At 54.3% G+C, this 17716-nt stretch overlaps 1 protein-coding gene across 1 annotated transcript; it reads right to left on the bottom strand.

The window, feature by feature from the left end:
* Window positions 1-2347: 2347 nt before the first annotated feature.
* On the bottom strand, window positions 2348-17490 carry PTK7 (protein tyrosine kinase 7 (inactive)). Its single transcript, XM_073671579.1, has 20 exons — window positions 17336-17490; window positions 15832-16125; window positions 15662-15764; window positions 15398-15588; window positions 14227-14374; window positions 13117-13247; window positions 12785-13051; window positions 11254-11390; window positions 11028-11163; window positions 10826-10945; window positions 10424-10573; window positions 10192-10342; window positions 9973-10100; window positions 9416-9607; window positions 9202-9342; window positions 8889-9121; window positions 8710-8784; window positions 8439-8590; window positions 6378-6556; window positions 2348-6297 (listed from the first exon to the last, which is right to left on the bottom strand). Exons 1-20 carry the CDS (start codon window positions 17370-17372, stop codon window positions 6137-6139), a joined length of 3126 nt encoding a protein of 1041 aa, XP_073527680.1. The 5' UTR covers window positions 17373-17490; the 3' UTR covers window positions 2348-6136.
* Window positions 17491-17716: the final 226 nt, after the last annotated feature.

Below are 17716 nucleotides of genomic sequence, written 5' to 3'. Positions count from 1 at the left end.
TGTTGGGAACCTATCTAGTATGAATGCTCACAGGCTGAAGCCTACAATGTATATGTGAAGGTACGATCCTGCTAGAAATAAAACTGCCTGAGGCTCAGGCCTCCTGCTAGATATAAAACTGCCTGAGGCTCAGGCCTCCTGCTAGAAATAAAACTGCCTGAGGCTCAGGCCTCCTGCTAGAAATAAAACTGCCTGAGGCTCAGGCCTCCTGCTAGAAATAAAACTGCCTGAGGCTCAGGCCTCCTGCTAGAAATAAAACTGCCTGAGGCTCAGGCCTCCTGCTAGAAATAAAACTGCCTGAGGCTCAGGCCTCCGCTTTACACGGACTCCACAGCCCTGCTTTTATTACCAATTGATAACTTTCAGCTGACGACTGTAAAATACCCGCTCTCCTGTTAAAATCTGGGTCTGATTCGGGTTTCAATGTGTTCTCAGTTCATTAGGTGTTTACTACGACCATCAAAATTGATCTTTTCCTCATCCAGAAGGATCCTCATAAATCTGAGGAAGAGATTGTCTCCCTCTGTCAGACGGCCAGTAATTGAGGGTTAATCAGTCTTAGTGATGGGGAGACATTAACCCCTTTCTGACATGGAGATTAATAGTACGCCCCACGTCAGATCCCCGTTTGGCTCAGCGCCGGAGCCCGCACCTTTCCGGGCACGAGAGCTGATCTATACAGCTGACATGTGCCCGCAACAGTAGCGGGTGGAATCGCGATCCACCTGCGGATGTTAGCCAGTTAAACGCCGCTGTCAATGTCTGACAGCGGCATTTAACTCGCGCTTCCGGGAAGCGAGTCATAGGTCCCGCCCATCGGCGACCCCCGTCGCATGATCGTGGCTCACCGTTGGGTTGGAATGACAACCCGGGGGTCTGCAGAAGACCCCTGTGGTTGTCATTGCCAGATTGCCATGAACTCATAGCTTGTGAGCAAATCTGCTACACACAGGCGATCTGATCATCACCGGTATGAAGCAGAGGCGATCAGGCAAGTGCTGCTTCTAGTCCATCCCATGGAGACTACTGAAGTAAGCAAAAAGTCTAAAAAAAATTGTTTCAAATATAAAAAAAATATAATAGAAAAGTTTATATCACCCCCCTTTCATCACATTCAAAATAAAACAATAATAAAAAAAATCAAACATACACATATTAGGTATCGCTGCGTTCTGAATCGCCCGATCTATCAATATAAAAAAAGAATTAATCCGATCGGTAAAGGGCGTAGTGAGAAACTATTCTAAACGCCAGAATTACGTTTTTTTTGGTTGCCACAACATTGCAATAAAATGCAATAACGGGCGATCAAAACATCGGATCTACCCCAAAATGGTATCAATAAAAACATCAGCTCGGCGCGCAAAAAATAAGCGCTCACCCGGCCCCGGATCATCTTGGAAAATGCCGCCATTTATTTTTTTTAAGCAAACTTCGTATTTTTTTTTCACCACTTAAATAAAAAAGAACCTGTACATGTTTGGTGTCTACGAACTCGTAATGTCCTGGAGAATAATAATGGCTGGTCAGTTTTAGCATTCAGTGAACGTGGTAAAAAAAACAACTGTGGAATTGCACTTTTTTTGCAATTTCACGGCACTTGGAATTTTTTCCCCGTTTTCCGGCACACGATATGGTAAAACCAGTGATGGCGTTTCTGTAGTTTTCTAAAGCTTTGATCTCACGCCAGGATATTCTCTTTATACCCCATGTAAATATCTTTGAATAAAGTTTTCACAGAAGTCATGTTTCTACCTCCTAGCGAATCCTCATCGGCGGAGAACCCTTGATTCGCGGCTTCTGACCGTGATTCTGTGTCAATGGGACCAGAAATGATTCCTTCCATACTACAAAGTATCAGAAATCGACTAACAACAATGGTGGGTGCTCGGAAAAAAAGAAATGAATTACCGGTGAACATAAACATCCCCTTAAACCTTTACCTTTTAAAAACCCGTACGCCAAGATATGGTGTCCACATGTATATACAGATATAATCCATATGTCCCTTCTCCTCAACTCTGCTCATCTCGCCAATTGGTCCCCAGATAGAGCGTGGTTGGTGCTCGTTCAGACGTAGTCTGTCCCTATATTGGCCCTAATTATTAATGGACCAAACACAATATTTATATCAGGGACACCACAAATAAAGACAAAATCACAGCCTGAATATTGGGCAAGAACAGAAGAATTCACAGAGCTTATCTCCCTAACAGCCCCTGGAGTTACCCTTCCTGACCGGGGCGGGGCAGAACCTAACAACATCTCCACCATCTTCCACAGGATACCAGGAATCAGCGAGTAGGAACTCTGTCCTGGTGGGACTTTCCAGAAGCAGAGGCCGAGATCTTGTATAAAAAGACCTTTATTATCTCAGGTGCAACAGTTTAAGAAAAACTTCAAATAAAAAAAACCAGCAAAATGAGCAATAAAAACGGCCCAAAAATATTAACAGCAAATCTACTATCAGTAACCAATATAAAAAAACAAATCTGTAAAAAAAACTTTATAAAATAAGAGCGGGTCCTGCGCTGAACGTAGTAAGGCAGACTTATAATCGGCCGAGGAATCCTTCATTACACAGGCACTTAGTGTGAGGTGCGGGTTACATGGAAGACGCGGTGCAGAAATACACTACAAAAAAAACAAAACAAGCAAAAAACAACGGACAAGCCAACCTCGGGGTACAACAGGGTCAAATCAGAAGATGGATGAATCCCAGGCTCCTCAGCGCTGACCATGAGCTTAGACTGGTGGTCCCACAACTTTGAGCTGGAGCCCGGACTGGTGGTCCCTCAACTTTGACCTGGAGCCCGGACTGGTGGTCCCTCAGCATTGACCATAAGCTTAGACTGGTAGTCCCTCAACTTTGAGCTGGAGCCCGGACTGGTGGTCCCTCAGCGCTGACTATGAGCTTGGACTGCTGGTCCCACAACTTTGAGCTGGAGCCCTGACTGGTGGTCCCTCAGCATTGACCATGAGCTTAGACTGGTGGTGACTCAGAATACGTGTTTTTGGCCTCCTAGAAAACTTTCAGTGGTGGGGGATTTACTTAAATCCAGGACTGATAGTCCCTTATTGTGCCACATCCCGGATGAATGGTCCATTACAAACATCCCACGCAAAAGGTCCTTCACTACTGACCAAGTCTGTGGGTCTCTGCTTGAGAGCCCAAAATATTTAAAGTGACCCTGTCAGATGATACATGCTGCCCGATCCATGTATCAGCCACTGGCTGTATGACATTAGCCTGGTATGTCTGACTGGACGCTGCGGCGTTTCAGAGAAAAATTTGCTTGAATAACAACCAAGGATTGAGTTAAGCTGGAGACTTGTCAGACAGGTGGGGTCCCCGACGGCTTCTCCACGCCTCAAATAACTAAAAATTTTCATGTGCATATGTATTCACCGCTTTTGCTATGAAGCCCCTAAAAATTTCTGGTGCAAGCAATTCCCTTCATAAGTCTCATCCTTAGTGACAGGACGCCCCCGTGTGCAATCTAATGTCACATGTCTGTCAGTATCTACACTTTACCTTTCTGAAAGGCCACAGAGGCTGCAACACCACTAACAAGAGGCACCACTAGCCAAACACCACCACGAAGACCAAGGAGATCTCCGAACAACACCATGAAGACCAAGGAGATCCGCAAACACCACCATGAAGACCAAGGAGATCCGCAAACACCACCATGAAGACCAAGGAGATCTCCAAACACCACCATGGAGACCAAGATCTCCAAACACCATCATGAAGACCAATGAGATCTCCAAAAACCACCATGAAGACCAAGGAGATCTCCAAACAAGTCAGGGACAAAATTGTTGAGAAGTACAAGTCAGGGTTGGGTTATAAAAAAAAAATCTCCCAATCTCTGATGATCCCCAGAGCACCATCAAATCATTATCATCAAATGGAAAGAACATGGTACTACAACAAACCTCCCAAGAGAGGGCGCCCACCAAAACCCTCAGCCAGGACAAGGAGGACATTAATCAGAAAGGCAGCACAGAGATAAAAGGTGATAGTGAACGAGCTGCAGAGTTCCCAAGCAGAGACTGGAGTATCTGTCCATATGACTACAATAAGCCATACACTCCATAGAGGTGGCCTTTATGGGAGAGTGGGCAGAAAAAAACCTTTATTACCCACAAAAATTGTAAGGCTCACTTTGAGTTTGCGAAGACATGTGGGAGACTCCACAAATGCATGGAGAAATGTGCTGTGGTCAGATGAGACCAAGAATGAACTTTTTGGCCACCATGTTTGGCACCAAACCAACACAACTCATGACCCCGAGAACACCATCCCCACAGTGAAACATAGCGGCAGCATCATGCTGTGGGGATGTTTTTCGGCAGCAGGGACAGGGAAAATGGTCCAGGTTGAGGGGAAGATGGATGGTGCGAAATACAGGGATATTTTTGAGCAAAACCGGTGTCAGTCGGTCAGTGATTTGAGACTGGGACGGAGGTTCACCTTTCAACAAGACAATGACCCACAGCATACTGCTAAAGCAACTCGAGTGGTTTAAGGGGAAATGTGTAAATGTTCTGGAGTGGTGGAGTCACAGCCCAGACCTTAATCCAATGGAGAATCTGTGGTCAGACGTGAAAATCGCTGTTCACCAGAGGAAACATCTAACCTGAAGGAGCTGGAGCAGTTTTGCCTTGACGAATGGGCAAAAATCCTAGTGGCCAGATGTGGAACCTCATAGAGACTTATCCAAAGTGACTTGCAGCTGTAATTGCAGCAAAATGAGGCTCCACAAAGTACTGACTTTAGGGGGGTGAATAGTTATGCACACTGAAGTTTTCAGTTATTTTGTCCTGTTTGTTGTTTGCTTCACAATAAAAATGTTCACAGTTGTCGGCAGGTTCTTTACATGAACTGATGCAAACCCTCAGAAAAACAGTGAAATTCCAGGTTGTGAGGTAGCAAAACACAAAAAATGCCAAGGGGGTGAATACTTTCGCAAGCCACTGTATATGCCATGTATCCAGGCCAGCAGGCAAGACGGCACCGGGGACCTCACCTGTCTGACTAGTCTCCGGCTCGGCCCCCAGCGGTTATTAAAGTATGTTTTTGTTTGAAACACTACAGCGTCTGAGCGTCAAATACACCGGTCTGAGATGGTACAGCCGGCGCCTGATGCCCACAGATCGGGAGCAAATATCAGCCGTCAGGTTCTCTTGAAGAAGTGTTTGCAGGACCCGCCGGTCTGGAGGCCTTCCACATCTCAAACAGAAAGAAAGTTTGGGCAAGACAAATTTTTAGCAGCCAATCCCTTAGTTCTCAGGAGAAATCAGCAGCCGCCAAAGAGGTCCCAAAAGCGGGAAACAAAGAGGTGCGGAGGAGTCTGCAGGAAAGGGGGACAAATGGATCTGGAGGAGGGACCAAAGGGGTCTGCCATTGGAGTAGTCTTCTCTCCACATTGACTACACAAGGAAACTTGGCTGAACACCTCGTGCGTGTCTAGGGGGTCAGCGGTAATAGATGTCCCATGCACAAGTACATAGCGATTATAAGAGGGACCCCACATCCCACCAGTCATATTAGTGTTTATCTGTCAGCACATCCCTCTGCTCTTCCCAATTGTTGTAGGCCGGATCACATGGGTAGATTGAGGCTACGTCCATCGCTGTCCTGTAACCTGATGGACCTGGCATCTACACAGGCTGCCGGTATGTGATACCACCCATAGGCACTTAATTCTGCAGTCTAATATGCAGCATGAGAACATGAAATACTGATAGTCAGCGCCCCCCGGAGCCTGTACAGACCTCCACTGGGGACAAGTTCTAGAGGTCACCATGGCACAAGGTCCACACGTCAGATTTGGCACCCGGTGCCCTAAGGTGGCTTCAGCTCGTACCGACACTTAAGATTAAACATTAATCTGTGAATAAATATGTTCCTAGAGACACGTAACATTAGTGACTGCTGTATGTACATGGAGGATGGGAGCGGAGGACGATGGCGGCCGTATTGTGCGAAGCCCCCTCCCCACTGAGGTCCATAATGTCAGCAGCAGACACAGCTGGGACGGCTGCAGTGTAGTGTCCGCCGCCGGTGCTCGCCCTCCCTGAGGCAGATTCTGTGCTTGTCCATGGCCACCGCTCTCCCAATGCAGCCTCACATCTTGCTGTCTGAGGGGGAGTCTCCCAGCGTGTTTGCGATGTCGCTGAATGAGGGGCGATCTTTGGGGCTGGAGGCCCAGCAGCGCTGCATCAGCTTGTAGTAACGTGAGGAGCAGTTCTCAGGAGCCGACGGCTTTAGGGATCCACCCTGTAAACCTGTCACAAAGACAATGGTGAACCAAAGAGGCAGATGGATGGACATCCTGACCCCAAATCCCAGATAGGGAGTCACCTACCAGCAAGCACCTCGTCATCTGCCATGTCCATGTAAGGCAACTCTCCCAAACTGAAGACCTCCCACATCAAGACCCCAAAAGACCAGACGTCAGATTTTGTGGAGAAGTCGTCATCCTGTACGGCTTCTGGAGGCATCCAGCGTAGTGGTACCCAGGCCTGGCGTAGGTGGTAATATTCACTGTAAGACAAGAAGCAAAGAAGACATCACTCACCCTAATAGATATCATCCTTTACTGGGGATCTTACATGGAGGAAAAGTGGCATTACTGGTGAGAGTGCAAGAGATCACCAGCACCCACTAAAGGAGGAGGAAAGTATCTACTGTAAGATCAGGAATCCACCATCCACAAAAAAAGGTGACCATCTACTATAAGAACAGAGACCTGCTACTCAGAGAAAAGAGGCGAGCATCTGTTGTAAGACCAGGGATACATCACACATGAGAAGAGGCAACCATCTACTGTAAGACCAGGGATCCAGCACCGACGCAAAGAGGTAACCATCTACTGTAAGACCAGGGATCCAGCACCGACGCAAAGAGGTAACCATCTACTGTAAGACCAGGGATCCACCACCAACGCAAAGCGGTAACCATCTACTGTAAGACCAGGGATCCACCACCAACGCAAAGAGGTAACCATCTACTGTAAGACCAGGGATCCACCACCAACGCAAAGAGGTAACCATCTACTGTAAGACCAGGGATCCACCACCGACGCAAAGAGGCAACCATCTACTGTAAGACCAGGGATCCAGCACCGACGCAAAGAGGTAACCATCTACTGTAAGACCAGGGATCCACCACCAACGCAAAGAGGTAACCATCTACTGTAAGACCAGGGATCCACCACCGACGCAAAGAGGTAACCATCTACTTTAAGACCAGGGATCCACCATCGACGCAAAGAGGCAACCATCTACTGTAAGACCAGGGATCCACCACCAACGCAAAGAGGTAACCATCTACTGTAAGACCAGGGATACATTACACATGAGAAGAGGCAACCATCTACTGTAAGACCAGGGATTCTCTGCCCACGAGAAGCGGCGACTGTCTACTGTAAGACCAGAGATTCTCTGCACACGAGAAGCGGCGACTGTCTACTGTAAGACCAGGGATCCTCTGCCAACGAGAAGCGGAGACTGTCTACTGTAAGACCAGGGATCCTCTGCACACGAGAAGCGGTGACTGTCTACTATAAGACCAGGGATCCTCTGCCCACGAGAAGAGGAGACTGTCTACTGTAAGACCAGGGATCCTCTGCCCACGAGAAGAGGAGACTGTCTACTGTAAGACCAGGGATTCTCTGCCCACGAGAAGAGGCGACTGTCTACTGTAAGACCAGGGATCCTCTGCACACGAGAAGCGGAGACTGTCTACTGTAAGACCAGGGATCCTCTGCCCAAGAGAAGCGGAGACTGTCTACTGTAAGACCAGGGATCCTCTGCACACGAGAAGCGGAGACTGTCTACTGTAAGACCAGGGATCCTCTGCACACGAGAAGCAGAGACTGTCTACTGTAAGACCAGGGATTCTCTGCCCACGAGAAGAGGCGACTATCTACTGTAAGACCAGGGATCCTCTGCACACGAGAAGCGGAGACTGTCTACTGTAAGACCAGGGATCCTCTGCCCAAGAGAAGCGGAGACTGTCTACTGTAAGACCAGGGATCCTCTGCCCACGAGAAGCGGCGACTGTCTACGATAAGACCAGGGATCCTCTGCCCACGAGAAGCGGCGACTGTCTACTATAAGACCAGGGATCCTCTGCCCACGAGAAGAGGAGACTGTCTACTGTAAGACCAGGGATCCTCTGCCCACGAGAAGAGGAGACTGTCTACTGTAAGACCAGGGATCCTCTGCCCACGAGAAGCGGTCTACTATAAGATCAGGGATCCTCTGCCCACGAGAAGCGGTCTACTATAAGATCAGAGATCCACCGCCCATTAGAAGTGTCCATGAACACAACTCCAATATACTGTATACAAATGGCGCCCCCCCCCTCTTCTGCCACTTGCATTTGTGTACAGGAGGACAGATGTCCCCTCGCCCGCAGTCACCTGTTATAGACATCTTTGTTCAGCCCCAGGGCAGACACCTTGATCACCCGCTGGGCGCTCACTAGACAGTTCCGTGCTGCCAGGTCCTTATGCACAAAGCGATGGTTGGAGAGATGCTCCATTCCCAGAGCCACCTGAGAGCACAGCGCCACCTAGAGGAGAGAAGATAATGGCAGGACAGCAATGGGAATTACAGCCACATACAGACCACGCCGTAGAAGCCACGGGGCCCATAGAACGATCACCACCCTCCATCACCCAGATGTCTGACCTTCTGTTTAGTGCTCAGAGGCTTCATCTTCTCATCTTTGCTCTTGGAGATTCTAAGGAATTGTTTCAGGTCGCCCTAAAGAAGAGAAGATGAGAGACGATGATTCCCCGGGGGCCCGTGTATGCTAATAAGCCATCAAATCCCAAATCCGCCTCTATCCCTTGAGAGTTAGGACTCACCAGGTCCACATACTCCAGGACCATGTAGTGTGGTTCGGCCTCGCGGCACTGACCGAGCAGTCGCACCACGTTATTGTGACTGAGCTTGGAGAACATGTCCAGCTCCCGCCTGAAGTCCATCTGTAGCTGCTCATCGCGTGTCTGCAAGGCCTTCACAACAACGACCGCATCTCTGGAGCCAGAGTCGATGCCCTCAGCCTTCGCCAAGAAAACTTCTCCAAATTCACCGCGCCCTACAGCAAAGAAGACGGGAGGCCGAGCTCAGTGACCGGGAAAGAGGCGAGAGCGGACGCGGGCAGGGGGCTGCTCTTACCCAGCGTGGTGATGGGGTGCAGGTTGGAGCGTGGGAAGTTGATCTTGTCTCCAGAACTCATCCTCTTGTTCCCCAGGGTGGTCAGTGGAAGCTCCTCCTGGATCTCTGCAGTCATTGGCCCGTTCTGTAGCGTAGCGCCCCCTAAGGAGAAGAAAACCCATCAGCACCATTCAGTGACGTCGCAGCTGCGGTCACGTCCCCGTGGCCCCCTCACCGTTCAGACACTCCATCTCTGGCTCCTCGCCCTCGTTCTTGCCCAATCTTTTTGCTTTCCGACGTTTCTTGCAGTAGAACATGAGCCCAAGGACGATGATGATGTACGCCACCGCCGCGCCCACCGACAGCCCGATCGTCTGGATCATCTTGTATGGAGTGCTGGTGTCAGGATCAGACCTAACCGGTTTATCTGGAACAAGATGTCAAGACAATCATGAGATGAAGGAACTATGGAGGATCTGGGATCTATTCCCAATATATACTCATTTATTTAAAGGATCTGGGATCCATTCTTGATAACTGATCTCTGCGGACACATTTTAAGGAGATTTGTTGAATCCTTTCTGCCTCCTTTCCTTGTACACAGAATGATGGCGCTCACGTCCAGCTTCCATTATCAGTGATTCCCGGGTTGCATTCAGTCACAGTCTCACCCGAGCCTCATAGCAATTCTAAGTCCTGGGTGGCTCCTCCCCATCGGTGGCTCCTCCCCATCTGTGGCTCCTCCCACTACACGACCATGTGAATTCTCGCCCTTCCCCGTCATGGACTCACCCACTACGTAGAGGAAGGTGTCGCGGTGCTGGATGTTGCAGATGTTTCCGGCGATGCAGGTGTACTTCCCCGAGTCTTCGCTGGACACCTGGTAGATCACCAGGGACCTGTTTGGCATCAGCTGGATCCTACGAAGGACGGAATGAGGAGTGAGAAGACGCCGCCATATGCAGCCCCTGCCAGTAACCGTGTCCATAGAGCGCACACCCCGGGGCGTACCGGTGATGGGATTTGGTGGCCTCCAGCATGCCGTCCCGTCCTCTCCACTGCACGTTTGGGGTGGGGTGTCCTGCCGCCTGGCAGTGCAGCGTGGCCGTGTGCCCCTGGTACACCGTCGTGTTCTCAGGCACCACCGTGAAGCTGATGTAGACTGGAGCAGAGGACAGGAGATTACACCCACCCCGTCATGGTGGCATCAGTGCCACTCACAGCCCCTGGCGGACGCACCCACCTGCCACCATCAGATGCACCGTCGCTCTGATCTGCCCCTGCTGGCTGTTGGAGGCCGCACAGGTGTAATTCCCGGCATCACTGCGGCTGACGCGCTGGAAGTGCAGGTGCCCGGACTGCGAGACCACGTGAGACGGAAGAGCACTCCCATCTGTCAGTGGAGAATGGGAGATAACAGTCCAATATCACCAGCAGCCACGGCCCGAGCCCTGCGCCCACACCACACATCCCAGCATGCACCACGGCCCGAGCCCTGCACCCACACCACATATCCCAGCATATACCATGTTGCGTGCACTCGTACACATGCAGGAGTGCAGAGCTTACGCTGTGGTGCATGCTGGGATATGTGGTGTGTGCACGTCGGGCTCACACTGTGGTGCATGCTGGGACTTGTACTGACCTGCCTTCAGCCACTGTATGGTGGGCTTCTCGCGGCCGGTGGCGGAGCAGTGCACCGTGGCCTCTCGGTCCAGTTCCATACACTGCTGGGGTTGGGGTGGAGGGGTGAACTTTAAATTCTCTGCAACACAAACAACATAATGTGAAGAACCTCTGGCATGATGGCAGTCAGCACGACATGGAGGAGCCCAGCGCTCGCTCACCCTGCACCAGGACCCGCGCCTGCGCCTCTATGCTGCCCGCCGGCGTGCTGCTCACACAGGTGTAGACCGTGCCGTCATAAACCTCCACATTCACAATCTTCAGAGTCCCATTCTGGAAGACCTCGTAACGAGAGTCCTGTGAAGATGGGGCCACGAAAGTAACCACTGACCAGTTCAGGGGACCCAGATAACCAGTGAGGGCCACAAACGAGATCCAGACACTCACCTCCCCGGAGATGGGGATTCCATTACGGTACCAGGAGACGCTCGGCTCCAAGGAAGCTCGGCTTAGACAGTGAAGAAATCCAGACCGACCCTCATCCATCCCTGTGTCCCGAGGCCTCTCCACCCACTGCGGAGACGCTAGAAGATGGGAGGGAGGGTGAGAGGTAGGTCAAAAAACAAGAAAGACAGCCAGGGACGGGAAGAGGTGACAAGAGAGAAAGCGAACGAGCGAGGGGCGGGAGGAGGCGACGAGAGCGAACGAGCGAGGGGCGGGAGGAGGCGACGAGAGCGAACGAGCGAGGGGCGGGAGGAGGCGACGAGAGCGAACGAGCGAGGGGCGGGAAGAGGCGACGAGAGCGAACGAGCGAGGGGCGGGAAGAGGCGACGAGAGCGAACGAGCGAGGGGCGGGAAGAGGCGACGAGAGAGAAAGCGAACGAGCGAGGGGCGGGAGGAGGCGACGAGAACGAGCGAGCGAGGGGCGGGAGGAGGCGACGAGAGCGAACGAGCGGGAGGAGGCGACGAGAGCGAACGAGCGGGAGGAGGCGACGAGAGCGAACGAGCGAGAGGAGGCGACGAGAGCGAACGAGCGAGAGGAGGCGACGAGAGCGAACGAGCGGGAGGAGGCGACGAGAGCGAACGAGCGAGGGGCGGGAGGAGGCGACGAGAGCGAACGAGCGAGGGGCGGGAGGAGGCGACGAGAGCGAACGAGCGAGGGGCGGGAGGAGGCGACGAGAGCGAACGAGCGAGGGGCGGGAGGAGGCGACGAGAGCGAACGAGCGAGGGGCGGGAGGAGGCGATGAGAACGAGCGAGCGAGGGGCGGGAGGAGGCGACGAGAACGAGCGAGCGAGGGGCGGGAGGAGGCGACGAGAACGAGCGAGCGAGGGGCGGGAGGAGGCGACGAGAACGAGCGAGCGAGGGGCGGGAGGAGGCGACGAGAACGAGCGAGCGAGGGGCGGGAGGAGGCGACGAGAGCGAGCGAGCGAGGGGCGGGAGGAGGCGACGAGAGCGAGCGAGCGAGGGGCGGGAGGAGGCGACGAGAGCGAGCGAGCGAGGGGCGGGAGGAGGCGACGAGAACGAGCGAGCGAGGGGCGGGAGGAGGCGACGAGAACGAGCGAGCGAGGGGCGGGAGGAGGCGACGAGAGCGAGCGAGCGGGAGGAGGCGACGAGAGCGAACGAGCGGAAGGAGGCGACGAGAGCGAACGAGCGAGGGGCGGGAGGAGGCGACGAGAGCGAACGAGCGAGGGGCGGGAGGAGGCGACGAGAGCGAACTAGCGAGGGGCGGGAGGAGGTGACGAGAGAGAGGTAGAAGAAGGGGGCGAGCATAGGGCAGGAAGAGTATGAGCGACATGAGGAGCAAGCGAGAGGCAAGAGGAGGGGGCGATAAGAGAGTATGAGTGAGCTGTGGGAAGAGAATATGAGCGAGAGGCGGAGGAGAGTGAGGCGGGAGGAAGGTGTGAGCGAGGGGGGCAAGCGAGAGGCAGAAGGAGTGGGCGAGCGAGGGGCAAGAGGACAGGGTGATGTGACTCATACTCGCCACGGTGACCTGTACGTCCTGTCGGCGCTTCCCCGCGGTGTTGGTGGCCTGGCAGCTGTATGTTCCTGCATCCATCTCAGTTATGGGACTGAAGACTAAATCGTTGGCATCCTGGTGTACCCGGCCCTGCGCTGGTATTCGCTGCCCGCTCCTCGTCCACCACACGGTGGGCAGCGGCTGGCCTCGTGGCCGATCACACGTGATCCGCTGTATAGTATCTGCGATCAGGACCCGCGGGTAGAACGGTGGCATCTCGTCTATCTCTGTGGAGAATGGTAGTGGTCAGGAAGACTGACAAGCGCCCATGGAGCTGACACTCACATCTTACCTGCCAAGCTAAGAGTGGCCTTGAGGACCACCTGCGTCCCCCTCAGTCCAGTGCCCACGCAGCGATAAGTCCCGTTATTGCGCTGCCTCACGGAGGTGATGAGCAAAGAGCCGTTCTGGAAAACTGTAATCCTGCAGGAAGGAGGCACAAAGCGTTCATCAGTAAGGATGGGAGACTGAGGCCCACCCCACCCGGCCTCCACCAGTGCAACGTGTCACTGGCCCACCCGGCCTCCACCAGTGCAACGTGTCACTGGCCCACCCGGCCTCCACCAGCGCAACGTGTCACTGGCCCACCCGGCCTCCACCAGCGCAACGTGTCACTGCCCCACCCGGCCTCCACCAGCGCAACGTGTCACTGCCCCACCCGGCCTCCACCAGCGCAACGTGTCACTGGCCCACCCGGCCTCCACCAGTGCAACGTGTCACTGCCCCACTCGGCCTCCACCAGCGCAACGTGTCACTGCCCCACTCGGCCTCCACCAGCGCAACGTGTCACTGCCCCACCCGGCCTCCACCAGTAGAACGTGTCACTGCCCCACCCAGCCTCCACCAGCGCAACGTGTCACTGCCCCACCCGTCCTCCACCAGTAGAACGTGTCCCTGCCCCCTCATCACCCGGCCTCCATCAGTGTAACGTGTCCCTGCCCCCTCATCACCCGGCCTCCATCAGTGTAACGTGTCCCTGCCCCCTCATCACCCGGCCTCCATCAGTGTAACGTGTCCCTGCCCCCTCATCACCCGGCCTCCATCAGTGTAACGTGTCCCTGCCCCCTCACCACCCGGCCTCCATCAGTGTAACGTGTCCCCAGCCCTCACCACCCGGCCTCCATCAGTGTAACGTGTCCCCAGCCCCCTCACCACCCGGCCTCCATCAGTGTAACGTGTCCCTGCCCCCTCACCACCCGGCCTCCATCAGTGTAACGTGTCCCCAGCCCTCACCACCCGGCCTCCATCAGTGTAACGTGTCCCCAGCCCCCTCACCACCCGGCCTCCATCAGTGTAACGTGTCCCCAGCCCCCTCACCACCCGGCCTCCATCAGTGTAACGTGTCCCTGCCCCCTCACCACCCGGCCTCCATCAGTGTAACGTGTCCCCAGCCCTCGCTCACCGGGACTTGTTGCTCAGTGGAGTGTCTCTGAAAAACCACTCAAGAGTTGGTGGTGGGACAGCGGAGAGTCGGCAGTGGAACATGGCGTCCTCGTTCTCCGTCACAATCTGATCCTCAGGCCCAAGCTCCACCTGCGGGAAACTCTCATCTACAGGAGCAAATAGCAGAGGACACCGTCTGACACCCCGTCACAGGACCCCCGTACTAAACGCAGGGCCCCCCATACTACACCCTTCACACACACAGGACCCCCCGTACTACACCCTTCACACACACAGGACCCCCGTACTACACCCTTCACACACACAGGACCCCCCGTACTACACCCTTCACACACACAGGACCCCCCGTACTACACCCTTCACACACACAGGACCCCCCGTACTACACCCTTCACACACACAGGACCCCCCGTACTACACCCTTCACACACACAGGACCCCCCGTACTACACCCTTCACACACACAGGACCCCCCGTACTACACCCTTCACACACACAGGACCCCCCGTACTACACCCTTCACACACACAGGACCCCCCGTACTACACCCTTCACACACACAGGACCCCCCGTACTACACCCTTCACACACACAGGACCCCCCGTACTACACCCTTCACACACACAGGACCCCCCGTACTACACCCTTCACACACACAGGACCCCCCGTACTACACCCTTCACACACACAGGACCCCCAGTACTACACCCTTCACACACACAGGACCCACAGTACTACACCCTTCACACACACAGGACCCCCATACTACACCCTTCACACACACAGGACCCCCGTACTACACCCTTCACACACACAGGACCCCCGTACTACACCCTTCACACACACAGGACCCCCGTACTACACCCTTCACACACACAGGACCCCCGTACTACACCCTTCACACACACAGGACCCCCCTACTACACCCTTCCCACACAGGACCCCCGTACTACACCCTTCACACACACAGGACCCCCATACTACACCCTTCCCACACAGGACCCCCATACTACACCCTTCCCACACAGGACCCCCATACTACACCCTTCCCACACAGGACCCCCATACTACACCCTTCACACACAGGACCCCCATACTACACCCTTCACACACAGGACCCCCATACTACACCCTTCACACACAGGACCCCCATTCTACACCAGTCGCACCGATGATGTTGAGGGTGAAGTTGCGGTTACTGCAGACGTCTCCCGCCGCGTTGTGTGCGCAGCAGTAATATTCGGCGCTGTCGTCGGGGCCTGCGCTAAGTATCGTCAGCGTCCGCTCCTTATTGTTGATGGTGTAGATTCGGCCATTGTCCGCCATCGAGGTTCCGTCTCTGAACCACTGACAGATGGGTCTAGAAAGAACCGTGAATGACAGACGGCACAGGAAGACGTGGTGCGGGACAAGTGACGTGAGCAGGATCTTACCTGGGGTGTCCGTCGATGTGGCAGCGCAGAATGACCGGGGACTGACTCTGGATGTCGCTAACGCTGCCAGGACTCTGCAGGGTCACTGGACCACTCTCTATCCCTGCAATGTGAACACATGAGCCCTCGCCTTCACCCCACAAGACTCTCCGCACCCACCGGCCACTTACACTTAATGTTGAAGGAGGCGTTGGCGCTGCGCCCCTCCTCGCCACTGTCCAGATCCCTCGCCACACACTGGAAGTTTCCTGCATCCAGTCTCCGGTCCACAGCGGTAATAGTCAGACTTCCCCCCTCGTGAAAGCGCCGCTCCGTGTCTTCCACAGGAAGGCCATTCTGCAGCCACTCGAAGTGCACCCTGGCGGCACCCTCCACCTCACAGCGCAGGAAAGCACTGCGGCCGTGCAAAGCATCCTGGGAAGATGGCTGCTTAATGAAAACAATGGCGCCACTGGTGCTGACAGCTGAGAAGACAAAAAGACAGATAACTGATAGCAAGAACCAACTAACCCCAGACAGTGGCCCCAGCCAAGAGGATGGGCCCCGGACGGAGCCCCTCAAAAGAGCAGCCCGCCACCAAATCACCCAAATACTACCAAGACGTCGGAACGAGTGCACCACCGCCAACAAAATATCACCGCTACTAATATCAGCACATAACGATGGCACATAAAACCAGCAGAATCACCACGAGGAACCGAAACTTGCCCCAATATGGCATCACAGAACCATAGACGTCATCACCAGCCCAACCAGAGAACGGGGACCCGGCAATGCCACACGGCACCACCGGGATAAGCCCTGCACCAGGGAACGAGGAGCCGCAACAGCAACACAGAAGGTGGTTAGGGGCCGATAAGCAGGTCCACGCTGTGCCCGATGTCACAAAAACAGGAACCATCACCACCAGCTCCACCAGAGCAAGGCCAGGTCATTAGCTCCCCATCTCATCTATTCGCTTTCCTCCTCCCTCTCTTCTCTCTCCTCCATCTCTTCTCTCTCTTCCTCCATCATCTCTTCTCTCTCCTCCTCCCTTCTCTTCTCTCTCCTCCATCTCTTCTCTCTCCTCCATCTCCCCTCTCTCCTCCATCTCCCCTCTCTTCTCTCTCCTCCTCCCTTCTCTTCTCCATCTCTTCTCTCTCCTCCTCCCTCTCTTCCTCCCCCCTCTCTCCTCCTCCCTCTCTTCTCTCTCCTCCTCCCTTCTCTTCTCCATCTCTTCTCTCTCTTCCTCCATCATCTCTTCTCTCTCCTCCTCCCTTCTCTTCTCTCTCCTCCTCCCTTCTCCATCTCTTCTCTCTCTTCCTCCATCATCTCTTCTCTCTCCTCCTCCCTTCTCCATCTCTTCTCTCTCTTCCTCCATCATCTCTTCTCTCTCCTCCTTCCTCTCTTCTCCCTCCTCCTTCCTCTCTTCTCCATCTCTTCTCTCTCTTCCTCCATCATCTCTTCTCTCTCCTCCTCCCTTCTCTTCTCTCTCCTCCTCCATCATCTCTTCTCTCTCCTCCTCCCTTCTCTTCTCTCTCCTCCTCCCTCTCTTCCTCCCTCTCTTCTCTCCTCTTCCTCCATCATCTCTTCTCTCTCCTCCTCCATTATGAGCCCCCCGTCCCCTCTTTCCCCGGGAGCTCCGTCTTTCCTTGCCTCCCTCGCGCCCGTCTCCCCGTCCCTCCCGGGTCTCACCGCTCAGCAGCAGGCACAGGGCGGCGCTCGGGCTCATGGCGGCTCCGTCCACACCTCAGCACATCTCGGCAGCGTCTCTGATGGCTCCCGGCCCGATTTCCTTCTCCCACAATCCCCTGCAGCTGCTAAAAGGGGCGTGTTCTTCCGCTGAGACGCTAAGGGACGTCATCAGGCAGCGCGCTCTCTGCCGACATAAACAGGAAGTGTCAGGCGACGGCCGCAGGGGATTCTGGGAGCTGAGGCTGTGACGGATCGGTACCTACGCTCCCCGGGCGGCTGACGGGATGACGGGACCGGTGCCGAGGCTGCTGAAGACGCGCCTCTCCTGGCGGCTCCTGTGTACAGCGGCTTTATTAGGCTGTAGTCACATGTTGCTTTTTT

This window comes from Phyllobates terribilis, unplaced genomic scaffold (genome assembly GCF_046119375.1).
Source record: "Phyllobates terribilis strain yellow unplaced genomic scaffold, ASM4611937v1 Scaffold_3__8_contigs__length_932513732, whole genome shotgun sequence".
In the NCBI taxonomy this organism is placed as follows: domain Eukaryota; kingdom Metazoa; phylum Chordata; class Amphibia; order Anura; family Dendrobatidae; genus Phyllobates; species Phyllobates terribilis.
Note: the sequence above shows the minus strand (reverse complement) of the source record. Positions and strands in the feature narration are given on the sequence as shown.

Bases quoted from the DNA above. Each gene is read 5' to 3' on its own strand.
- PTK7 (XM_073671579.1), bottom strand. From the start codon at position 17,372: ATGAGCCCGAGCGCCGCCCTGTGCCTGCTGCTGAGCG. The intron at 10,101-10,191 runs GTACGCCCCGGG...CGTCCTTCGTAG, and splicing joins GCCACCAAATCCCATCACCG to GATCCAGCTGATGCCAAACA. The intron at 9,608-9,972 runs GTGAGTCCATGA...ATCTTGTTCCAG, and splicing joins CACCTTCCTCTACGTAGTGG to ATAAACCGGTTAGGTCTGAT.